General features: G+C 44.5%; 1 protein-coding gene across 1 annotated transcript in view; it reads left to right on the top strand.

Annotated features, from left to right (window-relative positions):
• Positions 1 to 23442, top strand: part of ADGRG7 (adhesion G protein-coupled receptor G7) — a 34735-nt gene extending 11293 nt beyond the window's left edge. The window contains 13 exon segments of the mRNA XM_080377680.1: positions 4348 to 4662; positions 6207 to 6302; positions 6740 to 6926; positions 8641 to 9064; positions 9815 to 9833; positions 9837 to 9923; positions 13031 to 13633; positions 14877 to 14891; positions 14895 to 14989; positions 16692 to 16872; positions 16874 to 16895; positions 16898 to 16936; positions 16939 to 23442. Of these exon segments, the coding sequence (XP_080233806.1) occupies positions 4348 to 4662; positions 6207 to 6302; positions 6740 to 6926; positions 8641 to 9064; positions 9815 to 9833; positions 9837 to 9923; positions 13031 to 13633; positions 14877 to 14891; positions 14895 to 14989; positions 16692 to 16872; positions 16874 to 16895; positions 16898 to 16936; positions 16939 to 17117 (2262 nt within the window). The 3' untranslated portion in view covers positions 17118 to 23442.
• The last annotated feature ends 23 nt before the right edge of the window (positions 23443 to 23465 follow it).

The raw sequence follows: 23465 nt of genomic DNA, 5'->3' as shown, positions 1-23465 counted from the left end.
CTTTTCTTGCCAGGTGAGGCCATACCCCTCACCCTCTTCTGTTGCTCTTTCAAATGAGTTATATATCTGGGGAAGACATTACAGGTCTCAACTGTCTGTGGCCTGTTTCTTGCCAATTTGGCCTTGGTTTGAATTCCTCTGTATGAAGATCACAGTGACTTGAAAACCTGATTCAGACCTCAGTGGCCAGTGTTGCTGTGTCTGGATCTGCCGGTATTTAGGGGACACTGTCCACCTCAGCAGCCTGCAAGCAATGCCTATCCTCAGCTCCTGCTGCCACTGGCACTGGGTGTGGATGGGTGACATTCCCTGTGCCTGGCACAGCACTGGCTGACTGGTGTCAGCCCCCCCTCAGCCCTGCTCCGCCGTCACTGGCGGGTGCTCCCAGCTGATGCTCGCAGGGTGCTGGGCCACCACGCATCTCCAGAGCTGGTAGGATGCCCAGCTCATGCCTTCCAGGCCAGCAGCCCACACTGTGCCCAGTGTGGCACATGGATACGCCGACATGTGTCAGGTGCACCTGTGTCAAACGAGTTCACACGTTTGGTCAGAAGGATGTCAAAAGAGCTGCAGCTTATCCAGGAAAATTTTATTGGTGAAGACCAGGTAGATAGAAACTGCAGGTCTCCTGTGTCATTTCCCTTATGGCAGGGTGGGTAGCACATCCAACAAACAATGACAGATTGGATGGGTTCATGATGGATGGGAATGTTTGGGCAAATGTTTTGGAAAAGTTGGCTTAAATAAAATAATCACAGCTGGGATTTCAGCACTGGAAACAAACCATTGTGATGACTCTGTAATTCCCTATGTTCACTCCTCTGGTATTTTGTATGGGATTTACTGAGAATTGCCTTGAAGAATAGAATTTAGTAACTGAAGCTACTAAAATACATGAAGTAAGAATGTTTGGACAGGCATCATTAACTTGAAAAAATAACAAATGTTATTGCATTTACAAAATCTGAATTTTAGTCTCTTTTCCTGAGGAATGTTTATACTGCCCACCTGTCCGTTGTTCCACCTTCCTGGCAACTTGCTGACCAGTTCCAACTAAATTCACTAGGTGGTTACAGGTCTTAAAGTTCTTGAGATCTTATGAGTTTTGCACATTTAACTAGCTGGGTACAGAAGATCAACCCTGTAAGTCCCTCACTAGAGAAAAAGGCAGGGAGCCTCACTGTGGCCATGAGGAGGCTGGGGCCACATGGCCGGCCAGCCCAGCTGAGCCACTAAGATGCACAGCTCTAAACTACCCGTGGCATTTCTCCTCTTCACCAGCTAGCAAAGTAAAGATGTATATTTCAGGTACTGGGAATCTAAAGGTGGATGTAGGACACAGAAGTGGGGGGAGTGAGGTGGGATGGGGCATAGAGTGTGGCAACGTAGTGCTGGAGGTGTTGGGGGAGCTGAAGGGAAGCGCAGCGGGGTGCTGGGGTACAGAGGAGGTGACCTACTTTACTGCCAGCAGGTGACAGCAGGGTATATAGGGTAGGCAACTTCTCTAAACCTATTATTTTTGTTCCAATGTTGATGGAAAATTTCCACTTGGCTCATATTTAATTCCTTTTGTATATGATGTCATGGCTACTTTCCTTCACAGATTATGACAAAGGGCCTGGGTTTCTTCCCACTTGTGGCTGCTTTGTTTGTTTCTTTAACTCTGGAGCAATTCTACTGAGGTCAGAATATTTGCAATAGATTTGAGATTTGCATCAGCAGGGGAAAAGGTACCAAACAATTTTATTTCTTTTGACAGTTCGCATCCAAGTAGTATGGATATGCATATATCCATCCCAAAACACTTTAAGATCAAGGCTGGAATAACTAAAAAGATTAAAAAATAAAGCTTGAATAGATACTCATGTATGAATGCATATGTATTCATGCATGAATGTAGCAACTTATTCCTGGGTCTCATCCATAAGAAGGAAGGCAGGGTCACCACAAAAGTAGTCAAACCCATGAGTCTAGACAGGATTCATTCAAGACTGCTCAGTGACCTGGCCAGTGTTGTGGTGGGGCTGCTCTCTGTCACCTCCGGTGATCACGGGAGGCCACAGAGAACTGAAAAAAGGCCAACATTATGCCCACCTTTCAGAAAGGCAAGGAAGGGGCCTGGGGGGACATAGGCCAGTCAGGCTTGCTTCAGGCCCCAGAAATATTGCGGAGCATGTACTCTTGCAGTCTGTTTCCATGCATGTGAAAGACGAGAAGAGGCTCGGGAACAGCATGGATTTACCAAGGGCAGATCTCGCCTGGCCAGCCTGGCTGCCTTCGGTATGAAGCAACTGGCCTGGCAGACAGCTGGAGGGCAGCAGGTGTAACGTACCTTGATTTTAGAGACACCTTTGACACCATCTCCCTTGGCATTCTTCTTTGGCCGGTGAAGATGTACAAGTTGGGTGAATGAACCATTAGCTGGGTTAAAAATTAACAGCCAGACTCAAAGGGTGGCAGTCAGTGACTTGTTTGGAACATTGTAAAAGTAGAGCAACCTGCTGGTCAATACCAGGGCCAATATCATGTAAGATCTTCAGCAAAGACCTGAATGATGACGCAGCGTGCCCTCTCAGCAGATCTGCAGGTGATGCTAAATGAGGGGTGGGCAGAGGTATTGTTGACACAGTTAAAATGGCAGAGTTTCAATGCAGAAGAACCATGAGAAACCTGAGGATCGTGCCAATAGAAACCTCACAGTGTCCAACAAGGACAAGTGCCCATCTCCATGGTGCAGACCAGGAACTTGCTGGCTGAGGAGCAGCCCCGCTGGGAAGCACCTGGGAGTGGTGGTGGGTGCCAAGCTGGACACGAGCCAGCAGCATGTGTTCATTGCAAACAAGGCAGCTGTGCTCTGTGGAGCGAGACAGGTCGATGGGCGCTGGTACCCTCCCCTTCCTGGCAGTGGTGAGGAGGCACCACCAGGGAGTCTGTGCTCAGCTTTGCCCCCTGTGCCTGAAGCTAAAAAGCCTTGGGGAGGGTCCAGCAGGATGCAGTGAGGACGGTGTGGGGCTGAGGGCAGAAGATCCGCAGGGCGCATCGGAGGGAGCTGGGCTTGTTCGGTGCTGTGCAGAGGAAGCTGAGGGCAGAGCCCATGGCAGCCTCAGCGGAGTGGGAGTTGCAAAGACCATTGAATGTGAACTCTTCTGGGTAGCGGCAGGCGGCAGCAGTCATAAAGTGCAGTTTGGGAGGCTGAGACTGAGCACAAAGAGACATGCTTTTCTTAGAAAGGCAGTGTGTCACTGCAGCACATTTCCCAGTGAGGATGTGGAGCCTCTGCTTGGCCTTGATGCCCTCCAGACATTCCTGCCACCTCACACTTTGGAGACATTGTGCCCTACTGGTCACCTCCTGGCAAGTGAGGTTCAGGTATGGGGTGCTGTAAGGCAGACCTAACCTTTGCAGAGCCATGCGTCCTTATTTGTTCATAACTATTTCTGCAGAAAGAAAGTATCATCATGTCATGGCAAACTGAACCCTACAGAAAACAAGACCCACAGAAAGTTAAGTGACTTGGCAAGGAAGCCTGTGCCAGAACACGGGGAACGCTCCAGGTCTCCTGAGCCCCCCCAGAACCCCAACCATAAGCATGCTTCTTAGTCCCGCTAATGGGACACAGTCAGCTGAAATGTAGTCCACATTAGCAAAACCAGGATGTTGCAAATCCTAATACCAAGCACAAACTTTCTGCCTGTGTGCTGTAGTATTTTTTCCAAGTGTTTGCAGCACTGCAAGGTAAATTTGTATTAAGTTATAGTGGTATGGTGTGACATGAGAATGCAACAGGCTGCCATACTGTGTCAGGCCATGGGTCCACCCTGCCCTCAGACACAGGCAGTGCCAGGAGCTCAGGCACGGCAGGGGCTGGGGTGGCCACTCTGTCCCATTCCAGCAGGCAGCAGGGCAGCTGCTTCCTGCACCAGAAGCCACATCCAACCCATCATGGTTCAGAGTCAGCAAAGGACCATCCCCCACCAATTGTCCAAACCCCATTTGGAGCAAATGTGTATTTCCCTCCCTGCTGTATTCTGGGGCATTAGGTTACCAAACCTGATTTCTGTCTGGGTAACAAGACTCTGGAAGTGAAGCTTTATAACCTTTTACAAAGTTTCTAGGAATGGGGCAGTGAAAATAAGATAGATGGCAAAAAATACGGGCTTTTAGGGTTTCAGTGACTTCATAAGTATCGCTTGTAGCAGCTCAGCAGCTTGGGTTTAGACAAGATTTACCCAACTGCTTTTATTTCATTATAGGGCAAAAGATTCAATGAGCTTCTGTTCTCTCAGTACTATTTTAATTTTGAAAATTGGTCCTTGTACTAGAAATATTTGATCTGAATATTTTTCCTTCTGTGCAGTTAATTTCCGTGAAGCCAGTACTTGCGCAGTGAACACTTCTGAAAGCGTTATAAAACCCCTTACTTTTGAACAGATTATTGTTGGTAAATACAGTAACTCCAAAGAAAAATGCAAACCTGATACTGTGAATGGCATGTGGTTTTTCCTTCCATTTCTACTTCCCCAGAGGAAATGTAAGGTTTGTGAAAGTCGTCAGGTTACCAGAGCAGATGCGAGGTCAGTGTCTGAAGGCAGAACAGCACAGCTCAGGAGTGCAGATCTTCCCGCACAGCTTTCCACCCCAAATGCAGAGAATTTAAGGAACGCACGCTGAGTTCTATCCGTGCCTGTCTGGGACGGGGCTCAGAGTCAGTATCTGCTCCTGAGCAGCGTTTTGACAGAAAATCTATTTATATACTACTATTTAGCATTAGGATTCAGGATGCTTTCCATCAGCTAGGGTTCCATGAACTGTCTCAGCTTTCAGAGACCTTGCAAAGGAGTAAGTGCTGCAGGGCTGCTCCATGAGCCCTTTGCATTTCTTTCAAGACATATAGACTGTTTTTCAGGGCATGATAAAAAGTCTTTCTGATAGCTCAGTGCTGATGCCTGTGCCTCCCATTTAAGAGAGGTGTTTCTGCAGCTCTAGCATAAATAAAGCTATCTGAATTTGACATGAATAATGTCAGCCACTCTAAGATTGTGTATACAAGTATAAAACATGTTCTAAAAAGAACAATAACTAGTTAAATAATTGATGAGCACTTGTAACACCGAAAGACAAATACGTTACATGCAAATGGAAAATAACACCTGATAGAGTGTCACACCCACAGTACAGTTTTAATTCCCAATGAGGGCATGTGTATGTGAGCGAGTGCTTCTGTACTAAATGCGTGTATTTCTGCTTTTACAAACTTACAGCTAACACTTCAGTAGCAATCCAGATGTGTTCCAGAGAAGGAAGAACTCCTACTCTTAGAGCCCCTGCCCCCCCCCCCCCCCCCCCCCCAATTCTGAATTGTAATAAAAATCTGGACTCCCTAGCCTCACAGGTAATCTTAAATTACTATTTAAACAGTGTCTGAGATTCTGTATCATCCTAAGGAAAAGAAAAAAAAAAAGTGATAGGAAATTGAGGCAGGAAATATATTTGTGCTACATTTCTTAGTAGAAAGAAAAATGAAGAGCCAAAGTCTTTTTCAGTGGCATTCTTGGCATACATCTGCTTTGCTGATGGTTTGAATTTCTGGTGGTGATTATTTTATTTTGCTTGGGTTTGCCTGAAACAGCATCCTATTTCATACTTCAGTGGCCTGCAGTTTCCTCAGTCAGGTTCCCAGTTCCCAGCAAACGCCTCTGAATGGAGGTGATTCCAGCCCCGGATCCCAAATCAGCGAGTGTTGGGAGAGTGGTCCGCCGGAGTCAAGAAATTACTCAATTCGAGTTATGCATCTTGCTCATCTTTATTAGCTTCTAACACTTCTTATATAGCCTCGATACACAAGCATGTTCCCAAAGCAAATATATAATTGGTTATTAGCCCCTAAGCACGCGCTGCTCTCACACCACTAATTATCATGATTAGAACAAGCATTCTATCCATGCAGCTATTTGCGTTAGCCATGTTTTAGCCTTGTGGTTTGCTACTCCCTTTATTCCCATCCCGCTCCCTATCTCCCTTGGCCTTGCACCTGTCTTCCCTAACAGCGGCAGCTTGTTACAGCCATGCCTGTTAGTACAACAAAGTTACTTGGTCTCAGGATTCAAGACTAGATCAAGGCCACTTTCTTGTTAACTTCAGCACAACAACTTCAGCACAATTCTAATTCCACTACACTTCTAATTTCAGGCCTATTCTAATTCCAGGCCTGGATTGTGCAGACCCTCAGGGGTTCCGTGGCCACGCTTCTGCAGCCATTCTTCTACAAGCGAGAACGTGGAAGGGCCACGGAGCAGCCTGGCGTGAGGGAACGTGCTGTTATGCTGATGTGAAGCAGGTGATGTGAAGTGATGCTGGCACTGACACATTAGGAAGTCAGGAAAGAGTAAGAGTGAAGCCTTTCAATTCACTCCTGTGATCAGCTGGCCATGGACAGAACACTTCTGTCCCTCAAGAATGCAAATTCAAACACTCTTGTATGAGTGACAAACTTTTCTCCATAAAATCCGCAAACACCTAAGCCTTGCTTTAAGGCTTAGCTCTGCCACATCTACAAAGCACGGAGAGCTGAATGGGACTAAGCACACTGTAGGCGGTGACAGCTTCTCTTCTGCTTCTGTGCTTCGTTTCTTTATCACTAGTCCCAATGGAAAAAAAAGCAAAAAAAAAAAAAAAAAAAAAAGCAGCTCCAGTCCCTTCAAATATGAGAGGAGCCTTTCACCGTGCATTTCTGCCCCAGGATGGCACCTTCACCGGCCTGGATCACCCGCTGGGAAACCCTCGAGCTCAGCGTTGTGCCTCCCACACGCAGCCTTCGCCAAAGGGCTCAGATGTCCCATCCCCCCTGAAGTGCAGTATTTACCGATACAATACCGATGGATACCGTCAGCAGCAGCTATTCTCATGCTACCAGGACACACCGCCAGGTGGCGACACAGGCTCACGCTGCCGCCGTCTCAGCGGGGTCTCGTCCCGCGCCGCGCGGCCACGGCGCCACCCAGCGAGTGCCCGGGCTGGGGGACACGGGGGTGCCCCGACAGTGACTGGGCTGGGGGACACGGGGGTGCCCTGGCAGTGCCCGGCCTGGGGGACACGCTGCCACTGACGGGGCTGGGCGACACGGGCAGGGGACACAGGTGGGGGTGCCCTGCCAGTGACCGGGCTCGGGGACATGGGTGGGGTGCCCTGCTAGTGACCAGGCTGGGGGTGCGGGGACACAGGCGGCGGTGCCCTGCTAGTGACCCCAGCCGGGGCTCGGAAGGACTGTATTCCTTCTGAATCCTAACCCTCCCTTTGAAGCCAAGGTCACGATGAGAGTCGGAAGCCAGAACAGTGGAACTCGGTGTTCACCATGTGCTGTCCATTCGTGGCACATATGCAGATGTTCTTAAGTCAAATAGTATCACCCCCAGTAATTATAAATGCAAATTTCCTTCATCCCCGCGCAACACATTCACCTTTCTTTCCTACCATTCTGAGCTTTATAAACACTTCAAAGCTGCATGATTGAATTAGCCTTGATTTGATAGCTTCCCAGCATAAACAATTTGAGAACAATTTTGTAATTGAAGCCATCCATTTAAGCTATTCATTGACTGGATCAGAAAAGGGATGATTTGATACTGTCTGGTTGGTCTCCATAGCCTACAAAGGAAATTCTCCTGATATTTAGCAGATTTTCCATCTCTTTAAGTCCTATTGTTACCTAGCTATACCTTCATATAACACAAGGGTCCTCAAACTTTTTAACCAGGGGGCCGGCGCGGATGAAGTGGCAGGACGTCATCTGCGGCTGCTTGGTTTCCCCCCCAACCCCCGGCGGGGGCGGGGCAGGGGGGGTCTGTAAATACCGGGGGGGTGGATTGGGGATCCTGGGGGGCCGTATCCGGCCCATGGGCCGTAGTTTGAGGACCCCTGATATAACATATAGCTAGTGCATAGCTTTTTTTGTGTTTAGTCTTTTAGGATACTATAGATGTTTACGTTCTACCCATCAAGCACTAACTGACTCAAACTGGACCCAACCAGTGCTTCTTGCAATTCCTATTGGTATCTCCAGCACCAGAACATTCCTTCCGTTTTTCTACATTTATTCCAAGCTGATGCTATAACGTACTGAAGTGCGGATAATGTTCTCAGCACAGGTGCTGAGCACTGTGTTGAGAAGCATGATTATTGCAGATGATACTTCTCGAGTTCCTTTGACGGCTTTTCAAAAAATCCCGTTCTGGTTATTTAAGCTACAGGGGAAGGTGCACAGAAGTTTATTAACTCAGAAGCCCAATGACCTCAAGCCAAAGGGGAGGTCCTGCTGCTGTCTGCAGCTCCCTCATGGCAGGTGTGGAGAACGATGGGGCCAGGCTCTTCAAGGTGTGCAGCTTTAGGGGGAGCGGCAACAAACAGCAACATGGGAAATGCCAATTAGCCATGAGAAAGTGTTTCCGCCTGACACTGGTGAAATACAAGCAGATTTCTGAGAGAGGCTGTGAATACCCTGGGTGAGACTCGAGCAGCCTGGTCTCAGCCAGCCTTGCTGGGCTAGGGGACCTCCAGGGCTCCCTTGCAACCCAAGCTGCTCTGGGAGCCCGTGACATCATTCCCTGGGAGAAGATCCAAATATTGTGCATTTGACATGAACAGAAACAACTGAGACCACCAATTATTTGTACATTTTGATTTTATGTGAGAATGTTATAAAAGTGGTGTCTCTTTTTCCTTGTCTCATTTTCTTTCTGTCTAATGGCACTTTCCCAACCATGAAGCTGCAGATTTCAGCAACTTCTTGGCTAATTGCAAGCAGCACACAAACCCTCATCCCCACGCCAGAGCAGCTGCCCACACAGAACATCTCGGCTGCTGCCAGCGGCGCGGGGCAGATTCCGAACAAGCCAAATGTTTCAGGAGACTCTCAGGTGGGACTCACTGAAACTGAAGAATTTTGTGGCTTAGTATTTGGGATATCAGTTCTGCCCACCTCTATCAGCAGAAGGAGCACCCTCCTTCCTCTGAACTGGACACACCACCACAACCAGATGCATTCATTTTGCCTTTTAGCAGTTATTTAAGCAGCCTTGAGTGCATGCTTGTGGAATCACTGCTGGGTCAGTTCTCAGACCCGAGTGTAGATTTGTTTCTTATCAGTTGTTTAGACTTGCACATATCTGAAATTCTAATATGAGCATCATTTGATGTTTAAGTTAATAATTTAATCCTTACTGCCTAAATTAATAAGTGTGGTATTTATGAGCTCATTAGCACAAAGCTTGTGTTAGCTCGGATGGCAGCCTGTACTTCGTTTGCTCTGCTGTGCGCACTTTCAAGTGATGCCTATTAAGTGTTTCTTACTTTGCCCATCCACTATGTAGCACACAGGGCATTTTATTTCAATTGCATTTGAATATTGTGCTTTTTCCTGCTTGTCTTGGGCATCTGTGGCAGTGATGGCTGCAGTGAGTTAACTCTTGGATGCCAACAAAACAGAATTCAAGCACAATAATCTTGTCAATGTTACAACAATTTATTTTTAGATGTAGTCAACTGCATTTTCCCTTCTGTTTCAGGATGAAAGTGGTTCATGGACAAGTCAGAACATTTTTCATGTTAAACTCCAATATACAATTTCATTGATGCAGTAGATTTATACCAATATAAACAATTTTGGCTGGATTCTTCTTCTTTGGAGAAATGATGAGGATAGAGAATGAGGAGAGTTCCTGCTGGAGAACCAAATCAGAGAGGAAGCTCGGAAACGGAACGTGTAGCCATATATTAACAAATAATGGTAGCTTTCATCCCACTCATTATTTCAATGCAGCCTCATGAAAACAATGGAGTAATTTTCTTTGAGTGGCACCATTTCACAGCCAAACATTGCAATCCAGTCTGCTCCACTGAAATTAAGCTCCTCTACAATTCTGTTTTTGGCATAGCGAAGTAAGTCTGTGTGTGTTGTTGGATTTACCTGGACAAGGCGGTATGTACCATAAATCCTAACGCATCCACTGCTGATTTCTGCAAACACAGCACTGGGATATTATCAGTCAACCAAAGTTGACAAAGTTGACAAAGAAATACAGGAAAACATTCCTCATCTTATTGGTGACCTCAGTACTGAAGTTCAGATACTGTTCAACATTATGAATATCAGAAAGTTCTTTCACCTACAGAAAACTGCACCTGGGAAAATTTTGGATGAATACTCACTAAAAATTTTCTTTGGAAGAAAGAACCCCTTATCCAATATTAACAATTACGTGGTTTTTTTATGCATGCTGGTGCTGTGCTGTGGTACAAGAAATGCACACGTCAAATGAGCTGGATAATCTTATTTATAGATTAATGCACATGTACGTGTAATGGCCAGAATGCTTTTGGGACTTTTTAATTTGTTTTCTAAAACTGAGAATGCAATGAATCTTTGACCACACCTCCAGAGACATCAAGATCAAGAGCTAGTACATATGTACCCTGCCTGAAATCCAAAGACATCAACCATTTCAACTCAAATTACTACTACTGTCAGGTGTCAACCAGTACATATCCTCACACCTGCATACTGGGATAGTCTTTAATGGCATGGTCACATGGGATTTTTCCAGATGTCCATTACTTACACTCTGCAGTGCTCAAAGGATAAATTGGCCAGGAGGGAAAAAAAACCCACCAAAAGCTTATAGTTCCTCTGCTTCTTTTGCTGCAGAAGCTAGTGGGTGTGGGGGAGCTGAGCTTGGAACGTGTGCCTTTCTATGACATGATAAAAACCACAAGAGTTTCAGACTAGGCATCTGAAACCAGCTGACTCGTCCTCAGTCTCTCCGTATAGTGACAGTAGCATGAAGACATCACAGCAGGAGAGTATAGCAAAGGTGAAGTTTGTGGAGCGCTTGGGCATCATAACATTGAACATCACTGGTATACAGGCCCACAGGGAAATGAATGATTCAGTCCTCTCACCAGGGTTAGAGAAGACTCGAAGAGATAAATCAGGCCATCTCACACACCTAGCAAGGACAATAAACCCCCACACTGAATAGCTCTTTAACTGGTCACTGTCCTTTCTGTTCACAGTTTCAGACAACAATCCTGTGGGAAAACAGTGTGATAACGTGATTAAAGCCTTTATCATAGCGCCTGTATAGCATAACACTTCCCTCAAGAGAGCTAGATTGAATACAAAGCTTGTCTTAAAAAAAAAAAAAAGATTTCGTCAATATTAAGTGCACAATTGTGACATTTTGTAGATATGAAGTTACATTAGTCTCTCTTGATGATCAACTCAGAGAGATATCAAGTAAGTCTCTCTTGACTGTAAATAAAAAGTATAAAATCAAGAACAAGATCCATTATATAAACTAGGATTTTTGCTTCCTCACTTAAGTAACAATTAAGACCAGTGATTTAAATCACTTAGATAAATCTCTCTAATTTGGTAGAAGAGTGCAAAAGAAATAAAGAGTCCAAAAGTTGGATCTGAAGGCAAAAGTCCAGCCAACCTCTTTCATCCTCTGACATCCTAGTAACTGTCAATGTTCCTGGTGTTACTGTTTCTTATTTAATGTTACTAAAAACATGGCCATCTGGTGTGTGCATATATATTGGGATTCAGTATGTTACTTTCCTTACTACCAGTATTTTTCCCCATAAATGACATTAAGAGAGGGTTAATAATTGTTTTCATGCTCTACCTTAGCAAAAATTGAAGATGACTCTCTTGAGATTCATGCGGAGTAGCTCTTCTTTACTTCTTAAACGGATTCTAAACCAATATCCAAATGAAAATCTTCTGTAAATAATGGATGTGTGAAATAGCATAGGCTTCTTCAAAGGCTCCAGTTTCTCTGGTATCTGCTGTCTGTAGCTACTTTGCTGTTTGCCTCTCCAAGGTTCATCAGACAATGGAAGAGTCATCTTTGTCCTCTATCACAATGACAAACTCTTCCAGTCAAGGATCCACCAGAGTTGCCGTAGTTTCTCTACATAAATCACCTCTGGACACACTGGTGGGGGAAGAACAAGCATGTTGAACCAGCCTATGGTCCCAAGGTGAGCCTCCGTAAGAAATTCTATGTCCTGTTTGAACCGGCGCTGCCTTTGCCCGCTGCCTGTCCTCAGGGCTTAGGGACCAAAGAGACACAGGCAGAGAGTGGGGAGTTTTGGCACACTGCCGTGATTTCTAGAAATAAGCAGTTGAAAGAGTTTGTGGGATATATAGGTGACATAAGTGAAGGGTATTTAGATAATGCGGCACAGAAAACATTTTTCAAATTTTGTATTTAACACCTGATGTTACTGATTCAGTACTGCTACGCTGGGATATTTGTCAAGACCAAGTGTGTTCATAAAAGCTTACAGGTATGCCAGTGGATTTGTCCTAGCACAGATTAGTCCTACATCAAGAATGACAAAAGCCAGGTCCCTGGAGGACAATTTTTCTTTCTAGAAGACTAGCAAAATTTTTGAAAACAAAAAGTCAACATGACTGGCAGAGCCCAATACACCTACCAAGGAGAGTCCATCCATTTTTCATGCTATCTTCTCACTCCTGCTTCCAGTAAACATCATTGTGTGTTTTGTTTTGACTTCCTCCCCCAGGAACTGATTCCTGCTGTTACTGCTTTCTTGCAGGAAATGCTCTATGTGAATGCCCATTTCCCAAATAAATGAATTCTTAGATAATATTTGCTCATGTTTAGCTTAGTTTCTCCAGAAGACGGTAGTTGGCTGCTCCTTACAATATTTAACAAAGGTTTTAAGCTCAAATGCATGCATATGATAGATCAATAGTTATTACCATGGATCCATAGTTAAGTGATCTGGGAAAGATCAGGAAATCACTGAAACAAATTTATAATTGGCTTTTTACTTCTACTTTTATTCCTTATTTTTAATTGAACTACCTAGTGCTGTGCATAGTTGCTTTCAGTACTCATTTGCACTTCAAGCTGCCTGTTGCTTGTTAAAAAGCATTTCTAACGGTAGTGCCCCACAGAAGTCCGCAGTCTGAAAATGGCTGCATGCCGTTTGAGACAAGACCCTGCAGGAGCCCCGCTGTGCTGCAGGAGGGGGTGGGTCACCGCGTTCACCCTTGCTTGTTCCCTATTGCAGTGCAGATTCAGCTGCGGCTGGCAGAAGTTCAATGCTGCCAATACCTGCAGGCTGTTGTTTGGCTGAAGCAGAATTCATTTGGCATGTCGGGTGCCTAGTCAATGTGCATCTGAACTGTAATTGCCTGAATAATTCACAGAAATGGGTAACTTCACCGGCAGTCTTGGCTGAGAAAGGCACACACACAGGGTCACAAGGTTCAGAACGCCCCATTATGCTGTTCCTGACATCGTTCATAAGGTTTATGGGAAGCCCCCTAAATCCTCTACCAGCTGTCAGCTCCCCTTTCAGAGGACAATTGCCAGTACACACCGTTTGCCGGTGCATATCTGTTCATGTGTCTGTAGCCATTTTTTCTCCTTGCAATCCCAGTCCATATCACAAGACACCTGGACTGGAGCTGTGTGATCGCACCCGCGTCTTTCAGGACCACGCTGTCAGTGACCAGAGCGCTGCCAGCTGTGCCCAACAAAGAGACCAGGTCTTGAGATGCAGATGCAATCCCACCAGCACCGGTGCTGTCCTGATGGCAGGGCATTGTTCTGTCTTGAATGGAAGAGTCTGGGGGTTTTGTTTCATGTTTGATTGTTTCCAACGGTAAGAGCAGCATGCAAATGTAAGGGCACAAGTGTGGTGAGCTAGAACCAGTGGAGTTTAAGATGTCCCCGCGTAGTTGTTTCTGACCTGTGGCAGAGCTGGTGAATCGGGACATGCCAGTTGTCCCCAGGCTGTGGCTGTGCCCTGTGCCCCCAGTGGCAGGGGCAGGCTGGCACACAGGGTTCCTCTGGCTCAGCGGTGGCAGCCCCCAGCTCTGCACCACCGCTGCCGCAGCCGGTGGTTAAACAAGCGCACGTCTGGAGCCCAGGAGAACAGTAGAGTAGCTTGGGATCCAGGCTAGCTGTGGCCCTGCCTTGTGCTGGGTAAGTAACCCAAAGCACTTAGCATCACTTAGCTCCTTTGCTTATATGTTTATAAAAATCAACCACGCTGTAAATATTAAGCCTGCTACCAGTAAGTTTCATATATTGCCCTCTTGTACCAACAAGACAATTTAGGAACGACTGTCTGTCTGACATTTGTTACTCTCCCAGCGTTTGTTTCGGCCTCTCTAAACAAAACACCCCCTGGGTACAATCACACACTTGTGGTCACTGACTTCAGCAGTGCCAGGATTTCAGATTTTTTTTACTCTGTCTGCATACAACAGCATTTCCATTTTTATAATATTTACTTGGGTTTGTATTTCCCTTTATCTTATGCATGTTCTTATTGCACAAAATTACTATACTCTAGAGAAGATTCCCATCCATATATGCAAAGACAACAGTATTTTCTGTTTCACTGAACACGTTTACATTTCCTTGCTGCTTTATTGTCACTATATAAACAAAGACTGGTTTTGACTTGCAATTCTTCGTAGCATCTTACCTTGGACTTATCCTCAGAAGATAAAATTCAGAATGCACATCAGTACAGAAAGTTAAAACTACTTTTTCCAGTCTGTGTCACCTTGCATTTTTCTATGAATAATTTGATCTGTTATTTTGCTGAATATTTGATTGACATTGTTAAGTCTCTTTTTGGAATTCTTCACAAGCTTCTCTAGTTCTGAGGTCCAGAATGATTTTGTGTGATCTGAAAATTTCAGCACTGGCTAGCAACAGTCACAACTTTACTGAAACATTTTTGTTTCCATGTGCAACTAAGAAACACAAATTTTGCAAAGAAATTGCTCTCTTCTCATCTTATAACTGGTACAAATTGTTTCCTAGGCCTTTCAGATCAAATAAAAACATGTGAAGCCTTTGGAGCATATTTCTTACATTGGTGTTGGATTGTCCATGGCTGGTCTGGTCGTTACCATTTTGTTTCAAATATTCACTAGGTAAGAGTGAAGATGTAAAACTGCAAGTATTTTACACTAACTTACAGTATCTTGCTCTGTATATAGTTTGAGGAAAACAAAGAGAGTAGTCCATTTAGAATATATTGCAGTATTATTGATCAGCATAAAACATCAAAAAAAAGGAGAGCTAATCATGTAGCATAGCTTGAGAAGTAAGTGTGGCTTACTGGTTAAAGTGAGCAAGCCATGTCACTCACCTAGATGAAACTAACCTTTCTGTTAATGTTAATCTTTAACATGAGGAAATATATATCCACATGATTATTAGTCAATAAATTCACCTTCAAAAATGTGAGCTTTGAAAAGAGATTATATAAGAGAATATGGAAGAGCTCACTATGGTAAAAGGCCAAACCTTTTGTAGGAAACACTGGGCATGGCCGCTGACAAAAAAAATCTCTCCATCACATTGACAGGGCAGCTCACCAGCTCTAAGATAACCAAGGCAGCGTGTGCCACTGAGGATCAAGTCAAGTTCCAATGGGTTCCCATTACTGTGTCTAATCTCTGTGCAATGTCCCAGGGTAACATTTGTCCCATCTACATGGGGTAAAGGCAGTTCTGCCACCACTGTCGCATTTCATGTCCCCTGCTCCCTCACTGATGTCCCTATTACTGCCCTGGCCAGGCAGCTGACATTACAGACCCAGCACTGTATTACTGCTACACTGGTCCATGATACACGTTGAGGTGTTTAGTTTGTTACTCTCACGTAATACTAGGCTTTAAACCCATGTAACAGTATTCCACCACCAGCATGACCTCCTTTTTATTGTCCTGTGTGCCACGTACCCTGGCATTACAATGTCTAATTGGTTATCTTTCTTCTAGTCAGTTACCAATATGCCTGTTATATATATATATATATATATATATTAAGGCTAGTCGTTTCAGCCTGTCTTATCACTTAGACTTTTAGCATTCATGTAAAAGCATATATGTTGCTCCTCAGTTCTCTTCTTGCTATCCTATTTAAATATTACTCTGCGTTCTGTTGCCTATTTGATAGTTTCTATACTCTGCCTTCTGTATATTACATGTCTGCAGAGAACAGATTATTTCAAAGCACCATGATTATATAGCAATGTAGGCTACATACACTGCTTGTGCTACAGTTTTATTGGGACTTAATTCAAATATAATTGCAGCAAGCTTCTTTGATGGACATGCCCACAATTAATGGTGTCATGTGATTCCCCCTTGAACAAGGAGCAAAGTCACACCAACAGAGTCGTAGTTACTGTAGATGAATGCACGTTTCTCATCCTGCTTGCGCTAATGTAGATTTGGAGCAATTCCATCAAGGTTGATGTATTTAAGATTGTAGGAGCTTCCAGGCTCTGCCTTTTAAATGCTTTTATAAGACAGTGTAAGCAGAGGTTTATGATTCTCTTATACCTTGAACAGTGTTTAGAAATACTTGTCTAATGCTGTTTCACTTCTTAACACTGAATAAAAGGGTTCTAAAAAGAGCAGAGTGGAAAAAAGAAAATGCATCCCAACTGCTGCTGGAAAAGGCCTGGTCCTAAAAGGTGCTGGGTATTCTCTGTTCTAGTTGAAATCAAACAACTGATGGATTTTCTAAGTCATCTGAGAGTAAGGAAGGTGCAGAATTCTGCAAAGAAGTTATTGCTTTGTTTTCTCTCTGTATGAAAGACTGCACACTCTAGCTTGCTTTTAGTATCAATGGAAATGAGGAAATGTTTTACAGTTTCTCTTATTTCCCTCTACTTTTTTCTCCTAAATGTGCTCCTACCAATATTTTAGTGATTCTCTGTTTCTCTATGCTCATTTGTAACATTATCCTAATCTCTGGAATTGAAAACCAAAATGCTAGGAATCACAGCAGCAATGACACCAGCTACTACTGGTGATAGCTTCCTTATGACACCGCCAGTGACACCTTAGACACATCTGACAAGGCAGATCTCCCACAGACTCCTGGTGTATAGCTGTCCGTGTCCTACTGCACTACTTTTTGTTGGTGACATTCATGTGGACAGCACTCAGCTCTGCACAGCTGAACTTACTGCTGCCTAAAGCCATGAAGCCCCTGCCTGGACACTTCCTTGTAACCATGTCAGTAATTAGACAGGGTAAGATTTAACGTTGTATATATGGCAACTTTTACCAAAGTATCGGTACATAGTACATTCCTGGGCAGCTGTAAAGATAGTAGAACAGTAGAGAGCAATTATAATTAGTCCCTCCCTGGTTTAGCGCAATGTGATGTAGTAAATAAATGTCCTGTTACTGCTCACGCTACTGGTATAAACTGAGCTTGTTTGCACTGTCCCAATACGACACTGAAGCTGATAGCTTGTTCACTGGCACAGCAACATAGGTCTGCTGTGTGCCGGAAATATTTTCACAGTAACCAAGGCATTCAACAACCTGTTTCTGCCAACTAAGTAAAAAGTCTTTCAGATACAGTGATTGCATCTATGGACTCAAATTCCTCATTTAGATATCTCCGAGATTCCTCATAACCTCAGCCAGAGCCCTGCATTCAGCCAAAAGCAAGGAGTGCCTAACATGATTTGTTACACGTTATCTGTTAATAAGCAAAGAGCACATTCCTAAGTCAGTGCAGCAGTTAGCAGTAACACTACAAGGAAACTGCTTGGAGGACTAAAGAATGCAGACAGATGCCTACTAGGTAAAGTAAAAATCACAGCCTCCTTCAAGAAACTCTTCTAACACAGTGTTACAGGAGTACCTGCCTTTTCCACGTTGTGTATTCAGCTTGTGTGCTGTGCTGTTTCTGATGGCACCTAACCAGTGGGTTTAGATCCCGATTGTTTCATAATTATGCTTTGCATTTGGCTGCAGAGACAATTCCTCTACAACTTTCAGAATTCAAACTGCATGTGCAAGCCAGAAAACATTCAGCAAAAGCTGCCTGGCTGTGGGCCACGGTGCTCCACATATATTTGCACAATCGTACAGCATTAGGTTCTTTATTGTCTCCCATCACTAACTACACATGTCCAAAAGAGCATGAGTGACCCACTGCTTTTCAGATCTACTTAGCGCAGCAGATGCCCGGCCGTCTGGAAGATCTGTTAAGGCTGAAGAAGGAGCAGATTTTAAGAAGCTTGTTTATTTCCCAGATAAAATCTTGTGCGAGAGGCTCCCTCCCACCAGATGTGCTGCTTAGTGAACAGGAGGCAGGAGACATGGAAGACAGGAAGGGAAGCAAAGGCACTGAGGAGGCAGGCCCACACTGCCATGCTTCTTGGCGAGCGAAAGTTATGCTGGTATGAAATGTAACAGTACTTGGTGCAGAATTTTCTTGAATTAGTTTCTCACTACTGACAAGGGTAGGATTGCACAGCTGCAATGAGGGGGTCAGCACAGCACAGGAAGAAGTTTGCCCTCTCACCACTGGTGCTGCCTCTGGAAGCTCTTTTAATAGCAAAAATTAGCAAGTCATGGACATGAGCTGTCCTCAGAAAAACTGTGCTTGCAACCTTCAGTCCTGCCTTTTCTCTAGGCTATAGAAAACCCACTTAGCTTAGTGCAAGGCAGGTGAAACACAGCTCTCAAAATCTATGGATTTTAGCAGGCAAGAAGCTATTTGCATGAAGGGAGGTATGCCTAGGCAACCGAACAATAAATTGCTAACATCTCTCCAATTAGTTAGGAGATACAATAACACTTGGAGCTACTTACAGAGAATGAAAGCTTTAAACCACTGACAGAAGAATTGTAAGTTCATGCATTATTACAATACGTGCTATCACAGACCTTTTGTGATGGCTTATTATTATCACAATTCTAGATTTATTGATGGTATACTATTTTTTATATTTAAGTACTTAAAAGATAACAACAGTCTTCATTCAAGCTAAACATTCACTATAAGAAATTGCAGTTTCCTCACTAAGGATTTAGGACACTCATAACACTTCCCATTGTTCAAATCAATGTGGCATTTTATTTCAAGGTCACCACCAAAAAACCCCTTCCTGTCTTAGTAGCTTCTTTTATACCAAATCATAGACAAAATTATATTTAGGATGAATATCAGGAAAAAAATTCTGCATCAGATGTGGGAAAAAGTCCCGGGGAAGTAACTAGAGCTTCATGCCTTGACACCCTTCACAATGATCCTGGATAAAAGCCTACAGGAAGGTATCTGCCTCTGTTTTCCCCCACAGCTCTGCTCGATTCTTGGCTTTATATTTGCATAGCACATATGAAGTACTTGGAGTAATGGATCCTTCATGATTACACCACTGAATATTTTCTGCAAAGCTGTTAATTGGAAATATGTGAAAATTCCCTCATTTCCAAATATAAAGCTGCTTAGTATCAGTTTGATCTACTGAAAACTGAGGGCCTGTACACCAGCAGGGATCCGATCTGCAAACTCTGTGCAAAAAGTCCTGAAGTGATTATTACTACACTGATCAATGGATTATACCTGTGATTTAACACTGAAATAATGGACAGGGAACAGAGATTCATTTATTTAAAACTATGAGCCTTTTCTCTCTCTTTTTTTAACCCAGGCTACTCCTGATTAATCCTTGAAATGAGAATTTAGAAGAACAGGTGTAGACATTTTGCAGTCCTGCTTCCTTCTGTGTGTGTCTGACAGAAGTGCTGACAGGGCACAGCAGCCAAATCTAACCCTTAAGGCATACTCAGGCAGGTCTTACCTTTGTCCTGCCCAGCAGAGGGTAATCATATGATCCTGAGAGGTGTTAGCTAATCAATCCATTACAATGTGCAAATGAGGTGACTGTAATTGCAAATCCATAGTTACATGGAATAATTTTCCTATTGAAAGTACTCCTTGTATTTTAAGGTGCTAATGTCATTGTTAGTGGTTCGTGAAAATTGTTTTGTGGTTGTTTTTCAAGTCAAATAATATTGACAGATCTTTTCTTGTTTTATCAGCAAAATATTGACTCCACACTTTCATTTACTCTACAGGGAGTTCAGATTCATATTCTGTATACTTTCAGATCACCAACCTTCAAGAAAAAAACTTTCCCAAGTGTCTCCTGTTTTCTAGGTCCCACTGTATTTGCATTAAAAAAACTTACGTTTCAAAATCACAGCCTGCAAAACATTCATAGAAAACTTTCAGCTCAACCCAGACTTTTTCAGAGAGTATTTCCCTGTCTGCCTTCCCTAACTATGTTAGAAACCTGTAAATATGTGAAACACAATCCTGCATTTTTCATGGTTTGTTCCATGTAGATCTCACAGGCATCTTGAACAATGGACATTACCACTCCAGCTGCAGGTAGCTCGAAATAGATCATAAGCCAAGACCACCAGGAGTTCAAAGCAGCACCACATGCTAGCAAGACTGCATGACTTAAGAGCAATGCAGTGCTAGATCCTCTTGATACTACCTGCACTATGAGCCACTGAGGAAGGTTTTTGAAAGTAGTTGAGGCTATTGCAGTTTACACTACAGTTCAGATGTATAGAGGTTGCTCTACTTATGTCCTTGTCATTTTCCAGGCCTATTGAACATGTTTACTTAGCCTATGCACTGTGGTTTTCCTTTCTCTTTTCTAAGAACAATTTCAATTTAATTAGAAAGCAAAAGGTAAATCAACAAACAGAACAGTTCTTGTTGGCTCTGGGTCCAAATTGTATTTACTATTTCTATTATATGTTGGCTTCATCCTTTCAGAAGAAAACCTGTACCTTACAATGTTTTTTTAAATTTCCCAGCTAAAACTTCCTATAAATGGCAATTAGATTAAAAAAAAAAAATTAGATGCTTAAAGAAAGAGGATAGGAAAGAAATAATTTATAAATATGTAACATAGGTACTATTCATAACACCCCCAGTACCAGCCTGTGATAAGAAGCACGTTTGCTTTTGGAGGTGGACAGGCATTACCAGAGTAGCAGCTGGAGTGCTTTGGTTAGCTGCACTGGTTAGCTGTTGACTCAGGGCACAGTTTTCTCTCTGTCTCTGTCCTGCAGCTTTATAGGGAGCTTGGAAGATGGGCCTCGACCTAGGCATTAACTAAATTTAGTTTCTAAACTTAGGCTGTAAGTAAATATAAACCCTACCCCTCCTCCATGCACCTTTTATTAATATTATTCAGTACAAAAAAGTTGAAAGCAATGTCAAGGGAGAGTGGAAAAGGGTTTCTGGATGTTGAAGTGAGGAGTAAGGGAGAGCACCTCGATGGAAGGAAGCACATGGTGGCTTGAGCACAACCTGTGTGCAAAGTGCCAGTAGGTCTTTCCACTTTGTGACTGAGCAAAGTGGTAAGGGCCACTGTAGTGGGTTCTTGCCTAGCGAATGGGAGTAGTTACACTGAGTCACACATTCTCTCCTATGTGAGAAAAAAACCTCAGAAATTTAGTCAGGTAATTTAAAACACCCCTATTTCTTTATTCTGTTCACTGAACAAATACCTTTGTCTGTTTTGCCATCTTCATTTTTAATATGAACACCATGTCGAATTTCAAATAATCTGGTTTAAGAAGTGTGGTCAGATTTCCCTCGTGCTTTTGTTTTTTCTGAAGATGAATGTGGTGGGTTTTGAAAGCTTGCAAGCTGCACCAAATAAGGCCGTGGGCACAATCAAAAGGGATGGCTGAACATCTAGGAAGAACACCTCTGAATCCACTGGGCATCATACATGAGACTTTCTGAGTGTCTTCAGAGACATGTTGCAGCGGCCCTGGAAAGTGCTTGAAGTCTTAGAAATCTGTGCTCTCCCTATGAAGCAGAAAACAAGTGTTCTCTAGCATTGATAAGCCTCCAAGAAGAGCAGTCACAGTAGGTGCAAGGCTGAAATTCATCACCACTGCTCCAGAAAAGGCAGAGAAAGTAATAAAAGTTATCTATGAAAGGTAATTTATACTATTTTGCTTGGAAGTTTATGTTTCTATGGGCATCCATTTTTTATTTGTAAATCAAATGTACAATACCTGTCTTTGTCGATTCCTTCAACTTAATTGAAGAAAGAGTATTTTAGAAATTATAGTCAGATTTAGGAAGGATGATACTTGACTGTGTTGTAAAACACAGCTAGGCATTGTGAGCGTGGCTCCTTAAATGAGTGATATTTTCTAGTTGTCACCATTTTTTCCCCAAACCAAAAGCATTCTCTAAAGCACATCCCATTTAAATCTGAACACAGCTCTTGAAAAAAAAAAAAAAAATTTGTTTCCATATTATGCCAAAACCCCCAAGAAAAATGTGGTCTTGAATTGGAAGTGTGTTGACTTTTTACTAATTAAATTAAAACATCCTGCATCTAAGTATTGCAGATGTTAATAAAATGCTGTTAACAGCCAACACTGAGCAAGTCTCACCCAACATAAAACACTTTCAGCATAGCACCCCCCCCGAAAATTACACATTTTATGGCTTCTTTTTTTCAATCCAGGGAATCCTAATTTTAAAAATGGAACAAAGCAAAAAGTTCTTTTTCAGGTCATATGCTTAACTGCTACAGGAACAACAGTTTAGCCCTTATCGCCACGTGGCACATATTGACCTTCGCAACGCAGTGACCCTTGGTGTTCCCCGTGACACGTGGGCTTTAAGGATTTGGAGTTTCTTCTTGCTAACACTTGTGGAAACACCACTTTGATAACAGGCCTGGAGATGGCTGAATCATCAGTACAGAGGTACCAAATGTGAGCTGCCTGCAGCGCAATGGATGGAAGAGTCCTAATTTCCAGATCGCTTTTCTGTTTTTTTAAAAGTAAAGATTATGTTTATATTGAAAATGCCCAAATAGTTTCGCAGTGTTTTCCAATATTTATCACAGAAGCCCCTGAACCCACCGTTTACAACTACAGCCAGGTGCCACTGCGGGTGAGGAGGTGGGGGCGGCGGCCCGGGCCGGCCGCATCCCTCCGGGCACAGTGGCACCAGGCGAAGGCGAACACGGCAACAACCCAACCCCGCGACTCGCTCCCTATCCCATCGGGCATCCCCGCCGGGCGCCCGGGTCTCCCGGTACCGGGGCCTTCCCGGGAGGGCCGCCTGGGGGCAGCGCCTGGCCCAGCCCTGCCCCGGCCGCCGCGGGGCGAGGGGCCGCACCGGTAACGCGGGAAGGCGGCAGCAGCTCGGACCCACCGAGGGACCCGTGGGAGCCCCTTCCCGCGCCTTTAACGAGGGAACCGGGGAACCAACGCTTACTGCCTGCCGGGCAGCACCGGAATGCGGGCGGCGGGAAGGACGGCCCTCCCCGGGCAGCGGCCGCTGGAGGGCGACGGCGCCTGGCCAGGTCTACAGCCGCAGCAGCGCCGGCCCGAGCGGCTGAACACCCACTCTCCCGTGCGAACCCGCGGCTGCAGCGGCCCGCCCCTCGCCTCGCGGCCCGCCCCTCGCCTCGCGGCCCGCCCCTCGCCTCGCGGCCCGCCCCTCGCCTCGCGGCCCGCCCCTCGCCTCGCGACCCGCCCCGACCTGTGGCGTGGCGCGGCGCGGGCCCGCGCGGAGCATGCGCGCCGCGGC

The sequence above is a fragment of the Falco punctatus genome, assembly GCF_963210335.1.
Source record: "Falco punctatus genome assembly, chromosome: 2".
NCBI classification, from domain to species: domain Eukaryota; kingdom Metazoa; phylum Chordata; class Aves; order Falconiformes; family Falconidae; genus Falco; species Falco punctatus.
Note: the sequence above shows the minus strand (reverse complement) of the source record. Positions and strands in the feature narration are given on the sequence as shown.